This window comes from Desmodus rotundus, chromosome 2 (genome assembly GCF_022682495.2).
Source record: "Desmodus rotundus isolate HL8 chromosome 2, HLdesRot8A.1, whole genome shotgun sequence".
In the NCBI taxonomy this organism is placed as follows: Eukaryota; Metazoa; Chordata; class Mammalia; order Chiroptera; family Phyllostomidae; genus Desmodus; species Desmodus rotundus.
In genome coordinates, this window is record NC_071388.1 from 178430515 (window position 1) to 178446522 (window position 16008).

Genomic DNA, 16008 nt, shown 5'->3' on the forward strand with positions numbered 1-16008 from the left:
CCGTGCTTTGCTTCCACGCTCTTCTTCCCCTCTGGCTGGACTGGAGACAAACCCACGGGTCACCTGAGAAGCCACATGTTGCTCCCTGGGACCCTGTGGGGAAAAGAGCCATCCCACTAATCTGTTCATAAAAGGATTAAACTTCTCTTAAATATTTGAGCCTATGTGTTACAGTAGTTAACCTAATCTAACTAACCCACTCAGTGACAGCTAAAACCGAGCTCTCCCAACCTTCATCAGCCAGCAGCTGTCACTTTCCCTAAGGAGAAACGGAGGCCCTCCAGAAGCAAGTACAATCTTCCTCGGTATGTATGACTGAACAAAAGTTCTTTTTGCTCGTGATCATCAGGAAAAGATAGTGACTTTGCCTTAGGCTTGCCTGGGCTTGGGCCACAGCCACAAAATAGGCTGGACCAACTCCAGTGACACCAGAACACTGCTTGCCTTGACCCACTCAGAAGTACAAGTCACGGCCCCCAGACCTTGGCCAAATGCCCAGCTGCCTTCTTGAGTAGTCTGGCCCTGGCCTCATCTGTGCTTACTTTGCAAAAATGCCACAAAACACTGCCCCATTGTTCTCAGGGGAGAAGCTGCCAAAAGCTTTTTCCAAAAGCCACAGTAACCTGCCCTGCCACAGAACAACAGCACCAAGTAACTCACCTTCTGCATGAAGCCTTCAGCCAACCCGATACAGATACAGCCTCAGACAGAATTCATTTCCCCGTGGCCAAGCTCTTCCTACACTGCAGATGTGTTTGCCCCTTGCCATTGTCTCTAGTTAACGCCAGAGACTTCAAAGAGAACTCCTCTCCCCGACGGACCGGAGCATTTAGGTAATTGAGTTCCATTAAGAGAATTAGCAGCATGTACTGCATATAATTGCTTGTTCAACTCGGGTCTAGGAAACTATTAAAAGCGTAAATTATTGACTAACTGTTTTTTTCACTGCAGGCTTGTTTGTTTTGAGAGCTTCCCAATACAATGGTTCTTAATCTTTTAGGGGTCATAGGCCCTTTTAATAATTTGGTGAAATGTCTTGACCCTTTCACAGAAAAATATAAATGTCCACAAGTGCACACACATATCACATATGATTTCATCGTGTACGCACAGGATGTCCAGTTCATGGACACTTCAGGGCGGAGGTCAGCAACTTTTCCTCAAACAGGCCAGAAGGAAAACTTTTTTGGTTATTTGGGCACAAACAGTCTCTGTCATAATTACTCAGCTCCTCTGTTGCAGTGCAGAAGTTGACATAGCTATGTTCCAACAAGACTTTATTTATAGGCACTGAAATGTGAGTTTCATATAATTCTCATGTGTCACTAGATATTATTTTTCCTTGCATTTTTTCAACCATTTAAAAGTTAAAAACCATTCCTCGTTGGTAGTCTGAACAAAAACAGGTGACACAGACCGTAGCTGGTCCCCTCCCCCATAGGGCATGGGTTCTAGATACACAAGTATTACACCTTTATTTTCACTAACTTCTAATGGGAATTTCACATTTTCCTCCATTATGAAGGTAGGTAGCAAATCTCAGTGTCAGCAGTACCTGGGACTTGGCCACCAGCAGAGATCACAGGTATGTTCACACCACGTTGGAGTCATTCCAAACAATGCAGAATACCGATCGTGCTCATCACTATTTTTAAATTATGGTCATTATTATTAGACCTTCTGCTGTATCTTGCTATTTAAATGTATTGCTAAAGAAGCACATATGTTATTATATCACAAATCTGATTTCTAATATTTTGATAACTGTATTTCAGTATCATTGATTTCCCCTCTAACCCTATACATTTTATTTTGTGGATTTAAAAGCAGAATTCTGAGAAGCAGTCCTAAGCTTTCGCCAAATACCAGCGAGATTCATCATACAGAAGAGGTTAAGAGGGCTGAGCAGGCAAGAGCATCGCATCGCCTACCAGAGCGTTCACATCTTCCGTTTTGTGGATGAGCATCCGTATCTCCTCTGGGTCACCGCTGAAGATGGCCTGGACCAGTGGTGGCTGTAAACACAGGAGAATTGGAATTACAACTATAATTAAACACATTTGAATGTATTCAGAGGCAGATGGCTAGAAAATTTCATCCCCAAAAGTTGATTCGACAATCGTCAATTGGCACACAAGGGTGAATATGGCTCAGGCCCACACTCACTAGAAGTCTAGTGGGGAAGACATCTTCCTAAAGAAAGAACGGTAATACGATTTGAAACCCATGACAGACAGTCACATCCACCCTGGGGCTATGAGTATAACATGAAAATCACCCGTAGTTGAAATTGTGCTTGACAGGCCCTCAAACTCCCCATCAAGAAGCTACCAAATCTGTGGGTTTCGCACACAGTCCTCCTGCCGTCCCGCCCCCTCTCATTACACAATGTTCCCTGGAACCTTCAAACAACTCCGTTCCTAGAACATTAATGGCCACGTTTCTGCTTTGGCCATTGAACACGGCTTTGTCAATGTTCGGAAAACTTTGCGATCATTCCCAAACATCTCCCACAGCTTTGGCCAACAAGCACTGAGTATTTTACACAGGATCACACCCCACTGCCGGTTCGAAGTATGTGGTATAATGGCAGGTTAAAGGAAGGAGAGGCACTACTGAGCGCTCATTACTGAATCACCCACATTAAACGGGATCCAACACACAGCAGACAGATTTATAAAGTGTGACAGAAATACAACTGGAAGAGAAACTAGCTCCGCTCGGGTGGTAGGTAGGGTGGGGAAAATAGTGCACCCCGAAAAGCATCAGGGGAGGCAGCTTAATGACTAAGAGTTTGCAAACAGGCGAGGAAGGGCATCCCAGGCAGAGCAACGAGGGGTGCACAGGTGGGAATATACAGAGAACCCGGAGTGTCAGAAGAGCTGCCGAGAAGGGTGGGGTGAAAGGGAACAAGTGGTGGGCTCTGGGGTTGGTGCTGGCCGTGCCCCACGTCACAAAGAATTCTGTTCAAAGCCAGCTCCACCACCCGCCAGCTACATGCTGAGTGCACATCCCACATGTGACCCGGGGGTGAGCGTGATCTTTGTTGCCCAGCCCCTCACGGGGTTGTTATTAGGGACAGATGAGATAATGTAAGGGAAAACGCTTTGTAGCCATACAACCCTACACAGTAACATGTTTTCATAAAGAAACGCTTAACAATGTAAACATGGAATATTTGACCATTTTTTCAAACTTTAAAAACCTCAGCAATTACACACACACACACTCACTCATTCATTCATTCATTCATTCATTCACTGACAACCTTTGTTAAAACTTCAGTCCTAGTGGGCAATGAGATGACAGTTTCCCAAACTTTTTTGACCATAAGAATCACCTGAGATCCTTGTTAAAACAATATCCCCAGGTCCCTTCCCCAGAGATTCTCATTTAGTATGTCTGGGGTGAAAGCCTTGCCTTAGGTTTTTAATAAACATCCACTGAATTCTTAGAAAGTAGCAACCACTGGCTCAAGGTAAAAACTTTAGTGCTGATGGCCTCGACCCCCTACCATGCTATCTATGTGAGGATCCCAGTCCTCATTTTTCTTATGAATTTTCTGTTACCTTCTTTACCATCCAGTTGCCTTTCTTACAGGTTTTAATTGTGTTTCTTGCTAACTGGGGAGACCAATATAAGTACTATCGGCGGGATATACAAGGTCTGTCCAGAAAGTACCAGTCATATAATATGAAAAGTAGAGACATTTATTGAATAAGACACAAGATACAAGAAACATTGTACACAGGACAGTGATACTTCAGTCCCCTTCAAAGTAGGCACATTGGGACCTCACACAGTTCTCCCAACCGCCATCAGCTGCCCCATTGTATTTTCCTGAATCTCATCAACCATCTGAAATGTCTTCCCTTTCAAAGGTAATTTTAGTTTTAGGAAAAGTCAGAAGTCACAGGGCATCAAACCTGGGCTGTAAGGGGGCTGAGTCACCTGGGTCATTTGATGTTTTGACAAAAAAGTTCTGCACAAGATGTGATGCATGAGCAGGCGCATTGTCATGATGTAGCTGCCAATCACCCATTGCCCATGGCTGCAGCCATCTGAATCATCCGAATAGTTTCCACAGAGGAATGTTCAAGCTTAAATGCAAAATTTGATGCAGATTCATTGCTCTACTCACTCAGTCATTTTGAATGCAACAGCCACACAGTACATGTGCTCACTCAACAGCGTCTACCACCCCCACTGACTAGTATGAAGTTGCCATTGTTCACACATGCACATTCCAGTCCACTCTCCTTGGCTGCCAGGTTATAACGATGTAGCACACGCTGTTCTTGTTATAGTAACAATGGCTGGACTTTTTCTGGACAGATCTTGTACATACTAAGAGTACTTAAGCAAACACTATATATTAAAAAATGTTAAATCGTAGGTAAATATTTCAATATGCCAGGAACTTGTCCAGTTTCCCCCTCTGCCATAAAAGTTTCCAGCAAGTGAACAGATGTATCTCTTTTTTTGCCCAGAATACTCTCTCAGTTCCACCTTTCTGCCAAGGTGTATGATTCAGAGAGATGTTCTCAAATTGCCAACAATTAAGTTGCAGGAAGAAGTCTTAAAAAGAATGCAAGTTTTCTACTAGCGCCGTGTCAGCTGCTTGCTCTGCCTGAACGAGAAGACCCTGCCGCATGCCTGCGGACTGCCCGCTCACCCAGTCTCCGGCTGTTTGCCGCGGGGCAAGGGCTGTACGTCATGTAGAATAGAGTCCGACACGAAGTCAGGATTTCAACAAAAATGTTGAATCCCGTTTATCTGTTTCATAATTCTCTATCTGCTGTGCTCCTGGCCAAATGCTCGTGCGCACCTTTCTGCCTTTGTAAACTCCAAAACAAGTAACCAACCCCCATAACCACAGGGTGACAAGCAGAGGCAGGGTCCAACCAGATTTCAGCGCTAAATCAACAGTGATCAACCCACAGGTGAGAAGTTAAGGGGCTGAGGAACAAACCCATCCCCGTAATTAATGCAACACTGGTCAGGCACTTGAAGGAAACACAGCTGGGTAAGAACGGCCTCTCATCACTGGTGAGTGTAAGGAATATGTACAGACATCCTGCTGCATTCACTCCTCACTGCTCAAGAAAGACAAGGGTTCCAAGCAAGGGCTGGAATGTTGCCAGGGAGAGCCACCCCAGCAAAGCTGCCAGGCAAGGATGCCAGCACAGCCCTTTAGCAGGGAGGGGTGTGGAGAGCTTCCTGGACACCTCTTGGCACAATCCCTGAGACTGTTTTGAAGGGCATCATCAATGTACAGAATCCCCAACGGAGGGTCCTGTGCACATTTGCCCAACACCTCCGGGCCTAGCCCTGCTAAATCTGCTTTGGAGAGTACTGTGAACACATAGAATCCCCAGCATCCACTGGGAAGTAGAAAATGAGCTGCTGCTGTAAATTTTCCAATACTTCAGTCACATATATACATACATATACCCACATGTGCATGCCTACATTTGCACAAGTACCTCCATTCGTGTGTGTATACACAGGGATGTATGTTGATTCACATACAAATCCCTTACACTCCCTGTGGAGTAGAAAAGTGCCTGCTCTCCAAAGTCTTGCTCGATCTCCGAGCCCCGGCCCAGCCACAAAGCCACTGTGGCATCGCAGCCCTCACAGCTGTGAATCCAGGCGTCATGGGACTCCACACCAGACCTTCACACACACACACACGCTTTGCTTGAGCGGAAACTGTGTGTTTGCGTGGATGTTAATCCTTGAACTAAATTACTGTGATTCTTGAGCAAGTTAGTATTTTTAAAAAAACATTATTATGAGTGTTTCCTTTTTTTCTCTACACTCCGCCCCCCCCCAAAAAAAAAACATGCCCAGAGACCACTTTGGCATTCCCTTTTGGGGGGATTCTAATCCAATCCTGCAGTTTTATTTTTCCCTAGGTACAAACACTTACTCTGAGAATAAATATCTGGAAAAAGATATATCTAAATACTGTCTCTATTACATAATGGTAAGAAAAAGTAACTATTCTAATGACGATATTCTTGGTCATAAGTATAAAGTACTTATACTATATTAATTACTAATTGTTAACCTGTATCTTTTGAGCTTTTGCCTTGACCTTAATAAAGCTTAGAAGCAAAGTCTTACCTGGAAAATGCAGAGTCCTAAACCTTGGTGTTTACGAGTTTTTCATTTTGAAGTGTCATACGTTCGACACTAGTATGTACAAAATAGGAGTGCTCTGTGTGCAACAGGGTATGAAGATGACAAATAAAAACTCATAACAAGAGTCAAAGTTATAAAAAGCAAATAGAGGCAGGAAAAAAAGAGAGATTCTGGTACCATGAAAACTTTAATTATAATTCCCTAAAGACATCTGAACTCTTAAGAGAGGTATGCATCAATTTCAGCTTCAGTCCCTAGAATTCTCTCAGCATGCTTAGCAGCTGTGAAGTGGAAATGACTGCTGTGTGCTGTGGATATTGTCACAGTCCTTCACATAAGTTCAGAAGGTACAAGAATACTTCCCCAGGCTACTTTACTAAGGGTACGAGTGAGGTTCAATATTCCAATGAGACCTGTCCTGTTTTCACATCACCAACTATCTATACCCTACCACCTTCGCTAGGAGTGTTGACTGCTGTCTTCTAAAGGTGACTGCAAGGAAGGCTGAGACGTGCAGAGCAGAGCAGAGGCCCCTTGAATTTGGTAGCCATTATAAATTATGTAGGTAACATTGCTAACACTAGAAACTGAAAATTGATCAGCAAAATGCTAGTTTCTCTATGCGCATCCCCTATCAGTCCATATGATGCAACATTTCTTGATTTTATCCTCAGTCTTTGAAAGCAAATTGATAAAATACCTGATTTCCACAAATAAAACGTTAAGCACATACCAATACGGTATTCTCAAATGTTGCAGTAGAGTTACAATTCCACTAGGGGGAGCAAGATGGTAATTTGTTACCTGGGAGATAAATGTTCAGGTTGTGTAATTAAGAAAAGCACTTTATTCAAGACATAAAAGAACTCAAGCATCTGAGACAGCTCTTAGTAAACACACACACTCTTTATATACCAAAAGAAAAAAACAGAAACTTTCCTATTGATCCCTGAGAGTCCAGGTTGCTAGGGGAAAGTATCATTTTAAAGTATCATTTTCATCATTGCTAAACCCAATTCAATTATTCCCTCCCTCCACTTTTAAAAAGTGCCTCTGACAGTTTAAGAGTAAAGCCCATCCTGGCTCTATGGAGAGAGTGCAGCCAGTGTAGAGTATGAACTCCAACCCGCAATCAGGTCATAGGTCCCTCCTCCAAAATCCCCTTATGAAAACCACCAATTGGATTTTTGCTAAAACATTGTATGGTGCACATCACACTCCCTTTGTCAGAGCTGCATGTTCTTTACTAGCCAATTGGCTTTGGAAGATAAACAGAGTGACAGAGGCTGCACGGAGCCTCTGTAACTACAGTCAACAGTAAGTAGTCCAAGAAGATGCTCCAGCCATTCGCTCCGAACTCCTGGTGTGCTGCATGTCTTTTTCTCATTTGATTGGGCAACCAGAGACCCAAGTATCAAAGAAAACATCTTGAATTCTAATCAGGAGTGGGTGCTGGGAACCAATCAATAGCCAAGAGGAAAAAATTATATTCCGAAACATCTGTCCACACTTGAGTATTCTGAGTACAGTACGTCATTAAAGCAAGCTGGGAGCTTGTTTTAGTAGCTAATAGCTGATGCAGCAATAATCTGGCCATATGAAACCATCAACTTATATGAACATGCTGAAACACTTCATTAAATAAGAACTGGTTTTTGTATGAGGCAGTGCTTGCATTTTTACAAAAGGATAATAAAAATTTGTTCGAGTCACTAAATTTAATGGACAAAACTTGTTAGCTCCATTCACACGGGCCCTGCTGTGTGATCTGCTGAAAGCATGCCATTACGTGCTTCCTGAATACAGATCGCTCTTTACTTGGGGAGAAGTTCACTCCATCTCAGAAAGATAATGATGATCATAAAGTCAAAATCTGTTTCCCTTAAGAACTGTACAAAATATATATTGAATACTCATGAACATTTTTAAAAAGATTTTATGTATTTATTTTTAGAGAGAGGGAGAAAGAGAGGGAGAGAAACATCAGTGTGTGGTTGCCTCTCGTTCACCCCATACTGGGGACCTGGCCCGCCACCCAGGCATGTGCCCTGACTGGGAATCGAACCGGCAACCCTTTGCTTCATAGTCCAGTGCTCAATCCACCGAGCCGCACCAGTCAGGCCTCAAAATTTTTTTTAATGCAGGACTACATATCTGAAAATGTCTCCTACAAACTATGCTGCAGCGCAAATGTCTGTAACATTTCCAATTATTATTAGCAACAGAAAAACCATAAAATCCCAAGTATTGGTAACATCCTCTGTATATGTAGCTTTTCATTAACTCTTTAAACTATGGAAAAATAACTATTTTTAGTCAGAAAATGGAAAAAATAATATATTATCTAACCTTTCCCAAAATGAAAATAACAAAGGCACTGATTATAGTTATTTAAGGACCAGTTATCCAGTGTTTGGAACATGCACATTCTCTGTTGCACCCTCCTTTTTTGAGACCCTCCTGGGCTATTACTACCGCTCTCACCAGAGGACAGCGAACAGGGAGAAAAGTGAAACCCGGGCACTCAGAAAAGGTTGGGTAAAAGGAGGTGATGAAATAACAGTATCAGTTAAGTTGACATCGGAGGCAATGTTGATTTTTACAGGCTTGAGATCATTTTTTTTTCAACACTAGGGGCTTAATGTATAGTGTCAGAGTGACCTGAGATGACCTCCTAGCCATAGTCTCCTCATCTGTACAGTGGGGTTATCATAGCCATTGTATAAGATGTGTTTGTGAAGCTACACAATATACGGAGCACCCCTCGTACAAGGCTGGATGCCTAACGTGCCCTCAATAAAGAGAACGATTAGTGCTGACTTTGAGTTAAGAAGTCAGTCCAGTGTATTTATGTCCACCTATGTTACAACAGGAAAATGGAGGGATCTAGGGAGATTTCCTTAAAAATTACAGATCAAATAAATCGAGTTAGAATTAGAACCCACTCGACACCACCTGTAAGGAAGGCAGAGAGATCCATCCTGACGGGTGAGAAGTTTTTGTGAGCAGGGGAGCAAAACTCAAACTGAGCCTTACTTGGCCTTTGTTATTACACTGGTCAAACTCAAAAATGCCACACAACCTCTCTATACTTAGGGACCTAATTTATAAAACCAAAATCAAAGCAACTCGCCCGAATAATACACCATCTTTCTTTGACTAATCAAAGTGTGCTCCACATTCATGTCCACTGGATGGGGTGCGAAATCCTAATTCGACTATTGAAGGTTATCGTAAATGGCTATACAAGTTATACTGTTCCTTTATGATCCTCTGTGGTCATAAAGGAGATTCATTCCATGTCTGGAGTTGTGAAGGGGTCAAATGATTTGCCTGTTAGAGCAAAAGTTGAGACTAGACTTAGTTTTCTTGCTTCTTGCAGTTCAGTACTTTCTCTCACAGGTCATGTTAATACAATGCAATGCGTAAGTATATTTTCTATATAATTCATGGTCATGAATTCAGCTTCCGTTTCAATGCATTTTCTATAGAGAAATATTATACACCATATGACTTACTAAGGACAAATGTCACTATATTCTCTATATATGCAGGTATATATATGCCACAGAGTGAAAATATATGTGTACATATTTCTAGATATAGTTAGTCTCAACAAAGTAACAATAAAACAATCTTGCTGAAAGTTAGAAAACAAACAGCTACAATCTTTCAAAGTAAGGAGCTCAATGTGGATTGGGGTTATCAGAAAGATGAAGAAGGTAGGTGTTAAAATGGATTTTGAAGAATGAGACTAGAATAAATCATTCCTGTTGGAGAATAATAAATGCAGATGTTAGAAAAGTAAAGAACTGAGTGGGGAGAGCACTAAGCCAGCAGAAGGAATTTTAACCTCGTCCTGTGGGCAAACAGGAACTGGAATCTTGAGCAAGAGTTTATGCAAACATTTAAGTTGTCCATGGTGTGCGTTGAACACTGGAGGAGTTGAGAATGGAGCTAGCGAACCCACATAGTCAGAAGACTATTGCCATACTCCAAGGCATGATAGGAAAGACCTTTCTGGTCTTCCTTTATCTCGGGTTCCCTGATTGCTACTTACAGGGATATATGTAGTGGAAACAACAGATACTGTTTCCAGTTCTTTGATGTTGCTCCATTCCTGGATGCAAGTTTGGCTCAGCGTCTTGGCCACTTTCCGACACTCTGTAAATAGAGCCCAAATCTCCTGCCCCGAGACACTAATGTTTCCAGGTGAAATCGAGGTTACTTCCTTTAGTCCCTGGAACACTTCCATTTTTCCCCTACAGGACCTCTCCGGAAGTGAGCTCTGTTTTGTCAGACTTGTCACTTGATCACTGAATTTAAACCATAGCTTTTCAAAAATAAGCCACATCCATAAAGAGAAAAGCAAAGCAAAACAAGGCAGACATACTTTGCCAAGTGCCATATTTTGACTGGGATCTGCTGCCAGCTCTCCACATCTTTCTTTCACTCTGTCTCATTGCAAACGGTTTGCGATCAGATCTAAACGTTAGCTGAGTTAATTAAATAGCATTCTGGAGTTAACTTTTAAAGGAAGTTAATTTAAGTAAGAGCACAATGGATCCAAAAGGTGAACTCACGCAGAATATTTAAATTGGTGTAATCTTAGTAAAACCAAAAGAACAAAATACTTCTACAACAGTTTCCTGTTTTAAAAAGTTGTTGTAGAGGTTTTACTTCTTATCTTGGTTTTGCTTACATTCTTTGTATAACTGTATCTTGTAACACATTGAATTCATGTGGTTTCAAATATGGAAGGTGATTTAATAATGTTAGTCAATATAAGGCATTCCAGTGATCTCTGTGAGAAAAAAATCACACATTCAGAAGATGATTTTCAGGGTGGTAAGTGTATCAGAGTAATTTTTTTGTCTCTCTGAATGCAGAACGTGGTCCTCAGCTTTCGGATGTATCACACAAACATCTTCTTATTAACGCCCGGTATATACCTCCCTTATCATAAAAAGGGCAAAAAGAAAATGGTATTCTTTACAAACATAACCAGCCACGATCTATAACTACAGCAATTTTTTTCTTGTAGTTGACAGTAATTATAATTTTTGAAAATCTCAGAAATTGGAAGCTAAGTAAAGCAATTCTGGCATCCTTTAAAAACAACAGAATCAGCGCGCAGAAACCAAAGGCGTTCATCAGGACGGTGGCAATTTCATGCTATATTTCAGGAGAATGGAATGACTACACGTGTGGCATGTGCGTTAACTTAATCACATAAAGGCATTCATGATTTAGGCAAACTCCAGACTGACTGGCTGTGCCTGAAATTCGTTAGAACCCAGATTCTTTCAAAACACCAGGAAGCCACTTTTTGCCCAAACCAAGCCTTTTCAAAGACCATGATAGTTTTCTTTGAACCCTCCTCCTTCCTTTCCGTAGCTCTTTTTCTTTGAATTCCTTATATTCTCCTTGGAAAAGAAAACAGCAGTCAAACTCGCAGCACCCCTCCACTGGGAGCCAGGTCGGGGAGCAGGAGTGCAGAACGGAATCAGCGGCCCACTCTGGCTGCCCAAACGCTCTCCAGTGGAAGATGTGGGCCTGACCAGGAATTGGTCTCCCCGCCTGAGATGGCTGGAGGATCCCCTGCTGCCCACAAAACCAGGGGAGTCATGGGAATGCAAACATATCAGAGGTTCCCTTGGTGTTGTCTTCCAGGAAGAATCTTCTCCGCGTCCCCACTGAATGTCACAGCAGGGGTGATCGGGGACAGACACCAAAAGGAAATGATAAGACAGCAGGAAAAGAGGAGTCCAAGGGACTGAAAAACATGAGATAACGTAAAATGGCAAAATTTGCAAAAAAGAATGGTCATATGGTACTTCCTTACAGAGACACCACCTCAGTTCGTATTTCCTTTTTCTCTGCCAGGAACCCCTCCCAACGACAGATGAAAAATATGTTTTTAAAAAATCAATCTGGTAAATTTCAGATAACCATATTCAATACAATCCAACAAAGACTGGTTAAACATGTAAGAAATTTACTAAGCATAAGACTGTTTTGTCAGGCACTCCCTTGATGGAGCCCTTGAGGTGTAAGAGGCAGTACAGGGGTAGACACAACCTGAGTGCAAAGTAAACACCACAGGAGAAGTGCGCAGCGAAGGAAGCAAATCGCATGTGGCCTCCTGAAAGCGGCAGCCTTTGATCTGAATACTGAAGAGTGGAGGGAATTTACATAGGTGGAGACAGACAAAATGCGGGGGGGGGGGGGGGGGGGGGCCTCCCTGAGAAGAAGATGAGCAGAAGCTGGGAGACGGAGCGTGAACAGGAAACCATTTCCTTTCGCTGGAGCCTGAGAGAAGTGGGGTCAGTTGAGGAGACAGGGATCCTACGACAGAAGGCTTTGAATGATAGGCTAAGGAATGCAGACTCTCTTCTATAGAGCTTGGGGGCCATGCAAGGTTTTCGAGCAGGGAAGTGACCTGAGAGTTGTGTGTATGCGTGTATGTGTGTATCATTACCTGAGCATATACAGCCACTGATTTTAGAGACAGAAATAGGAAGGGAGACAGAAGCATCAATGTGGGAGAGAAACATTGATCAGCTGCCTCCCATACGCACCCCAACCAGGGATGAATCCACAACCTAGGTACGTGCCCTGACCGGGAATTGAACCCACAACCTTTTTGGTTTATTGGACGACACTCTAGCCCATGGAGCCACCCTGCCAGGGCAAGAGTTGTGCTTTAATAGGATCACTCTGGAAATGGATTGTGTGACGAACTGGAAGAAGAGACTAGAGCAATACAAGTTAGGAGAATGCAACAACAGCCTAGGCAAGAAGAGGTCCTGGGAATGGAGTGTCCATCGGTGATGAGCAAGCACTTTCTTCTGATGGCCAAGTGGATGTAAAAGGTAAGTGAACTAAATCCACACTTACGCAGCAAGAGCTAGCCCACTCAGGCATGCTGTCTGCATTCAGAAAGACCCTCACCAACTTCCTCTGTGGGAGGCACAGCCCTCTGGAGCAGAGCCACCCAGCTATGGGCAGAGGAGCACCGGAAGTCCTGCAGCATTTGCTTTCTTTACTTTTCCACTTGAGCAAGGCCCTCCAGTTGCACTCTGTTCTGTGCAGCTCGGGGACAGGAAGTTCCTAAGGCTCTGATGTCGGTGAGCATCCTGCTTCTGCAGAACCTGGTGCTTTTCTCCCCCCTCCACCACAGACACCAGGGCGTCAAGGCTTTCGGTTTTGGTGCTACCTTCACAGTTTAGGTTTTGATAGAAAACTTACCTTTATGTCATGAGAAAGAAAAAAAACCTATCTTCATGTCCCAAGCTGAAACAAACAAAAAAACCCTAACACAAGTATAATCTTATCTTTATTTCCTAATTCTAAATTTTAATCAAAGGGCAAACTCATTTTTTTAAAACACACGAAATCTGAAAACTAGAAAGAAGTATTATGGGGAAGGGATTTTCTAATGCATGAAAACCTCTAGACGCTTTCTCTTTTCTCTTGCTGGTTTTTAATCTTTCCCTGTTCCAACAATACAGAGACGAGGTTAAGAAAAAAGTTAACAAGCTTTCCCACCACCACTCTTAACAGGCTAATGTGTATCCTTCCACATCTCTCCCCATGTTCCTGCTGATATACAGAAATATAGATACAGATACAGGAAGTTATATCCCTTAGGTCAGTAGCTATAAGATTAACTCATTTCTCCTAATAGCTATATAATGTTCCATAATATGAAAACAGCACAACATATTCAATTATCCCCCTTTGGGTGAACATGCAGGCAGTTTCTAGTTTATGCTGAAACACACCAACCTCTATCAGTATCATCCCAGCCACAGCATTTCACAGAGTTCCCGGAGCTGAAGGCATTTTCTGAATACCTACTACAAGGTATTTTTATGAAATATACAAAATAAATGTGTGACATAGTCCCTTCCTCAGGGAGAGCTAAGCACAGCTGGGAAATACACCTAACCCACACAAAACAATTAAACGGTGAGACAGGATTGAACCGTGTTCCACAGACTTCACGCAAATGGACGCCAAGTTTTCCTTCAACACAATGAATGACAGATCGAAGAGGTAGCTTGGGGGTCCTTTGGGCCCTAACACGTCCGGGGTCTGCTCTAATTCAGAAAAGGGGGGACGAGAAGGGCTGGAAAGTCAGTGGTGTCTGTGAGGAAGGCAGGACTTGAACAAGGCCTGGGAATAGATTAGATCGGTAGAGAGAAAAAGTTGTATTTTGATAGGACAAATGAGCCAGGTCACAGCAGTGACTTTAGACACGTATATGCCCAGGAAGGACACTAAGCAGCCCGTTCTCCAAATCACTGCATTTCTAAACAGCCCCTCTCATATCGTCCCGCCTCCACGCAGCCTCTTGCTTCAAGACACGAAAGGATCCTAAGCTTAGCTGCACAGAGCATTCCTCTAACACTGATTTAAAGCACGCTGCTTCCAAAAAGTCACGGGGATGTAGCAATGTGCAGCACAGGGAATACAGTCAGTAATACCGTAATGACTTTGTATGGTGACACATGGTTACTAGACTTACTGGGGTGATCACTTTGTAAAATATACACGTATCAACGTCGAATCACTATGCTGTATACCTGAAACTAACATTACGTGTCAACTATACTCTAATTTAAAAATAATAATTATAATAAAACACACTACTTCCATCTAGCAGAAGCTTTAAAATACCTCCCAAATCTCTCCCCTCCCTCTCTTTCCCACGACAGACAGAGCTCCCGCCCCCCACACATCACCTTGTTCTGTGCCCATTAAACTATAGCTGTCATTTAAACTGTTCCTGTCCACCTGGAAAATTACATGAATAATTCCATGAATAACATGGAAGAAAGTAATAATGAAGTTTAAATGATTGGAATCTAAAGTAAAAAAAACCCTGAGTTCTGCCCTAGCTGGTGTGGCTCAGTGGATTGAGCACCAGTCCACAAACCAAAGAGTCATTGGTTCGATTCCCGGTCAGGGCACATGCCTGGGTTGTGAGCCAGGTCCCCGGTGGGGGATGTACAAGAGGCAACCACACATTGCTGTTTCTCTCCCTCTCTTTCTCCCTCCCTTTCCCTCCATCTAAAGATAAATAAATAAAATCTTTTAAAAAATTGAGTTCTTTTAAGAATCAACAACTATTAAAAAGGTTGGTATGGATAATCTAGCTATAGGGTGCTGGTCTTTCCCTCTATGTTGCAATGCTGTGTTTGCAACTTCCCAAGTCCATTGAAATATCAAATATATTTAGTAACATGTCTTCAACTTGATCATATTGGTAAATAAGATTTGAGAGCCAGATATGTATTATGCCTTGATACTGAATATAAGTAACTCTATGAGAAAGTTCTGAAAATGAATTAGGCATAAGTAAATTAATGTGCCTTTTATCTCATAGACTTGCTATTGAAAAGTTGCGTGTAATTTTTAACTGGGGTGGTGCCACAGAGAAGTCTGTGATTCCCTCTCTCTTTTTTTTCTTTGCCCTTCCCAGTCTAAAATTAGCTTTCAACATATTTTTTAAACTTTAGGAAAACAAGATTTACTCACAGGATGTGAATTTGAATGCCAAGTTGAAAAACATAATCTTGACTGTCATATTGCAGAAAATAGGAACTTTTAATAAGGAGAGGGAATTACTGAGTTTAAATAAAACCTAATTTGCTGTGTGCTTCTATTTAGCAGGGGGAGGGGGAAGCCTTTGACCTCCCATGCACCAGCCCAACCACAAAGGCAGCTAAGGTCTGAGACTGGGTGTCAGGGGAGCGGCTGGGGTCCTGGCGTCGCCTTTGACCCACTGATCGTAACTGTGAGGACTCCTTTCCTGGTGGCTCCCAGCCCCTTTTCCTCACCAACCTCCCC

At 42.7% G+C, this 16008-nt stretch overlaps 1 protein-coding gene across 9 annotated transcripts in view; it reads right to left on the reverse strand.

Annotated features, from left to right (window-relative positions):
• Positions 1 to 16008, reverse strand: part of ANKRD44 (ankyrin repeat domain 44) — a 288800-nt gene that overhangs the window by 179176 nt on the left and 93616 nt on the right. For all 9 annotated transcript variants that reach the window (XM_053918901.2, XM_053918899.2, XM_045198483.3 and 6 more), the window contains exon 2: positions 1932 to 2015. In XM_053918901.2, coding sequence (XP_053774876.1) covers positions 1932 to 2015 — 84 coding nt within the window. The remainder of the gene's footprint in view (positions 1 to 1931; positions 2016 to 16008) is intronic.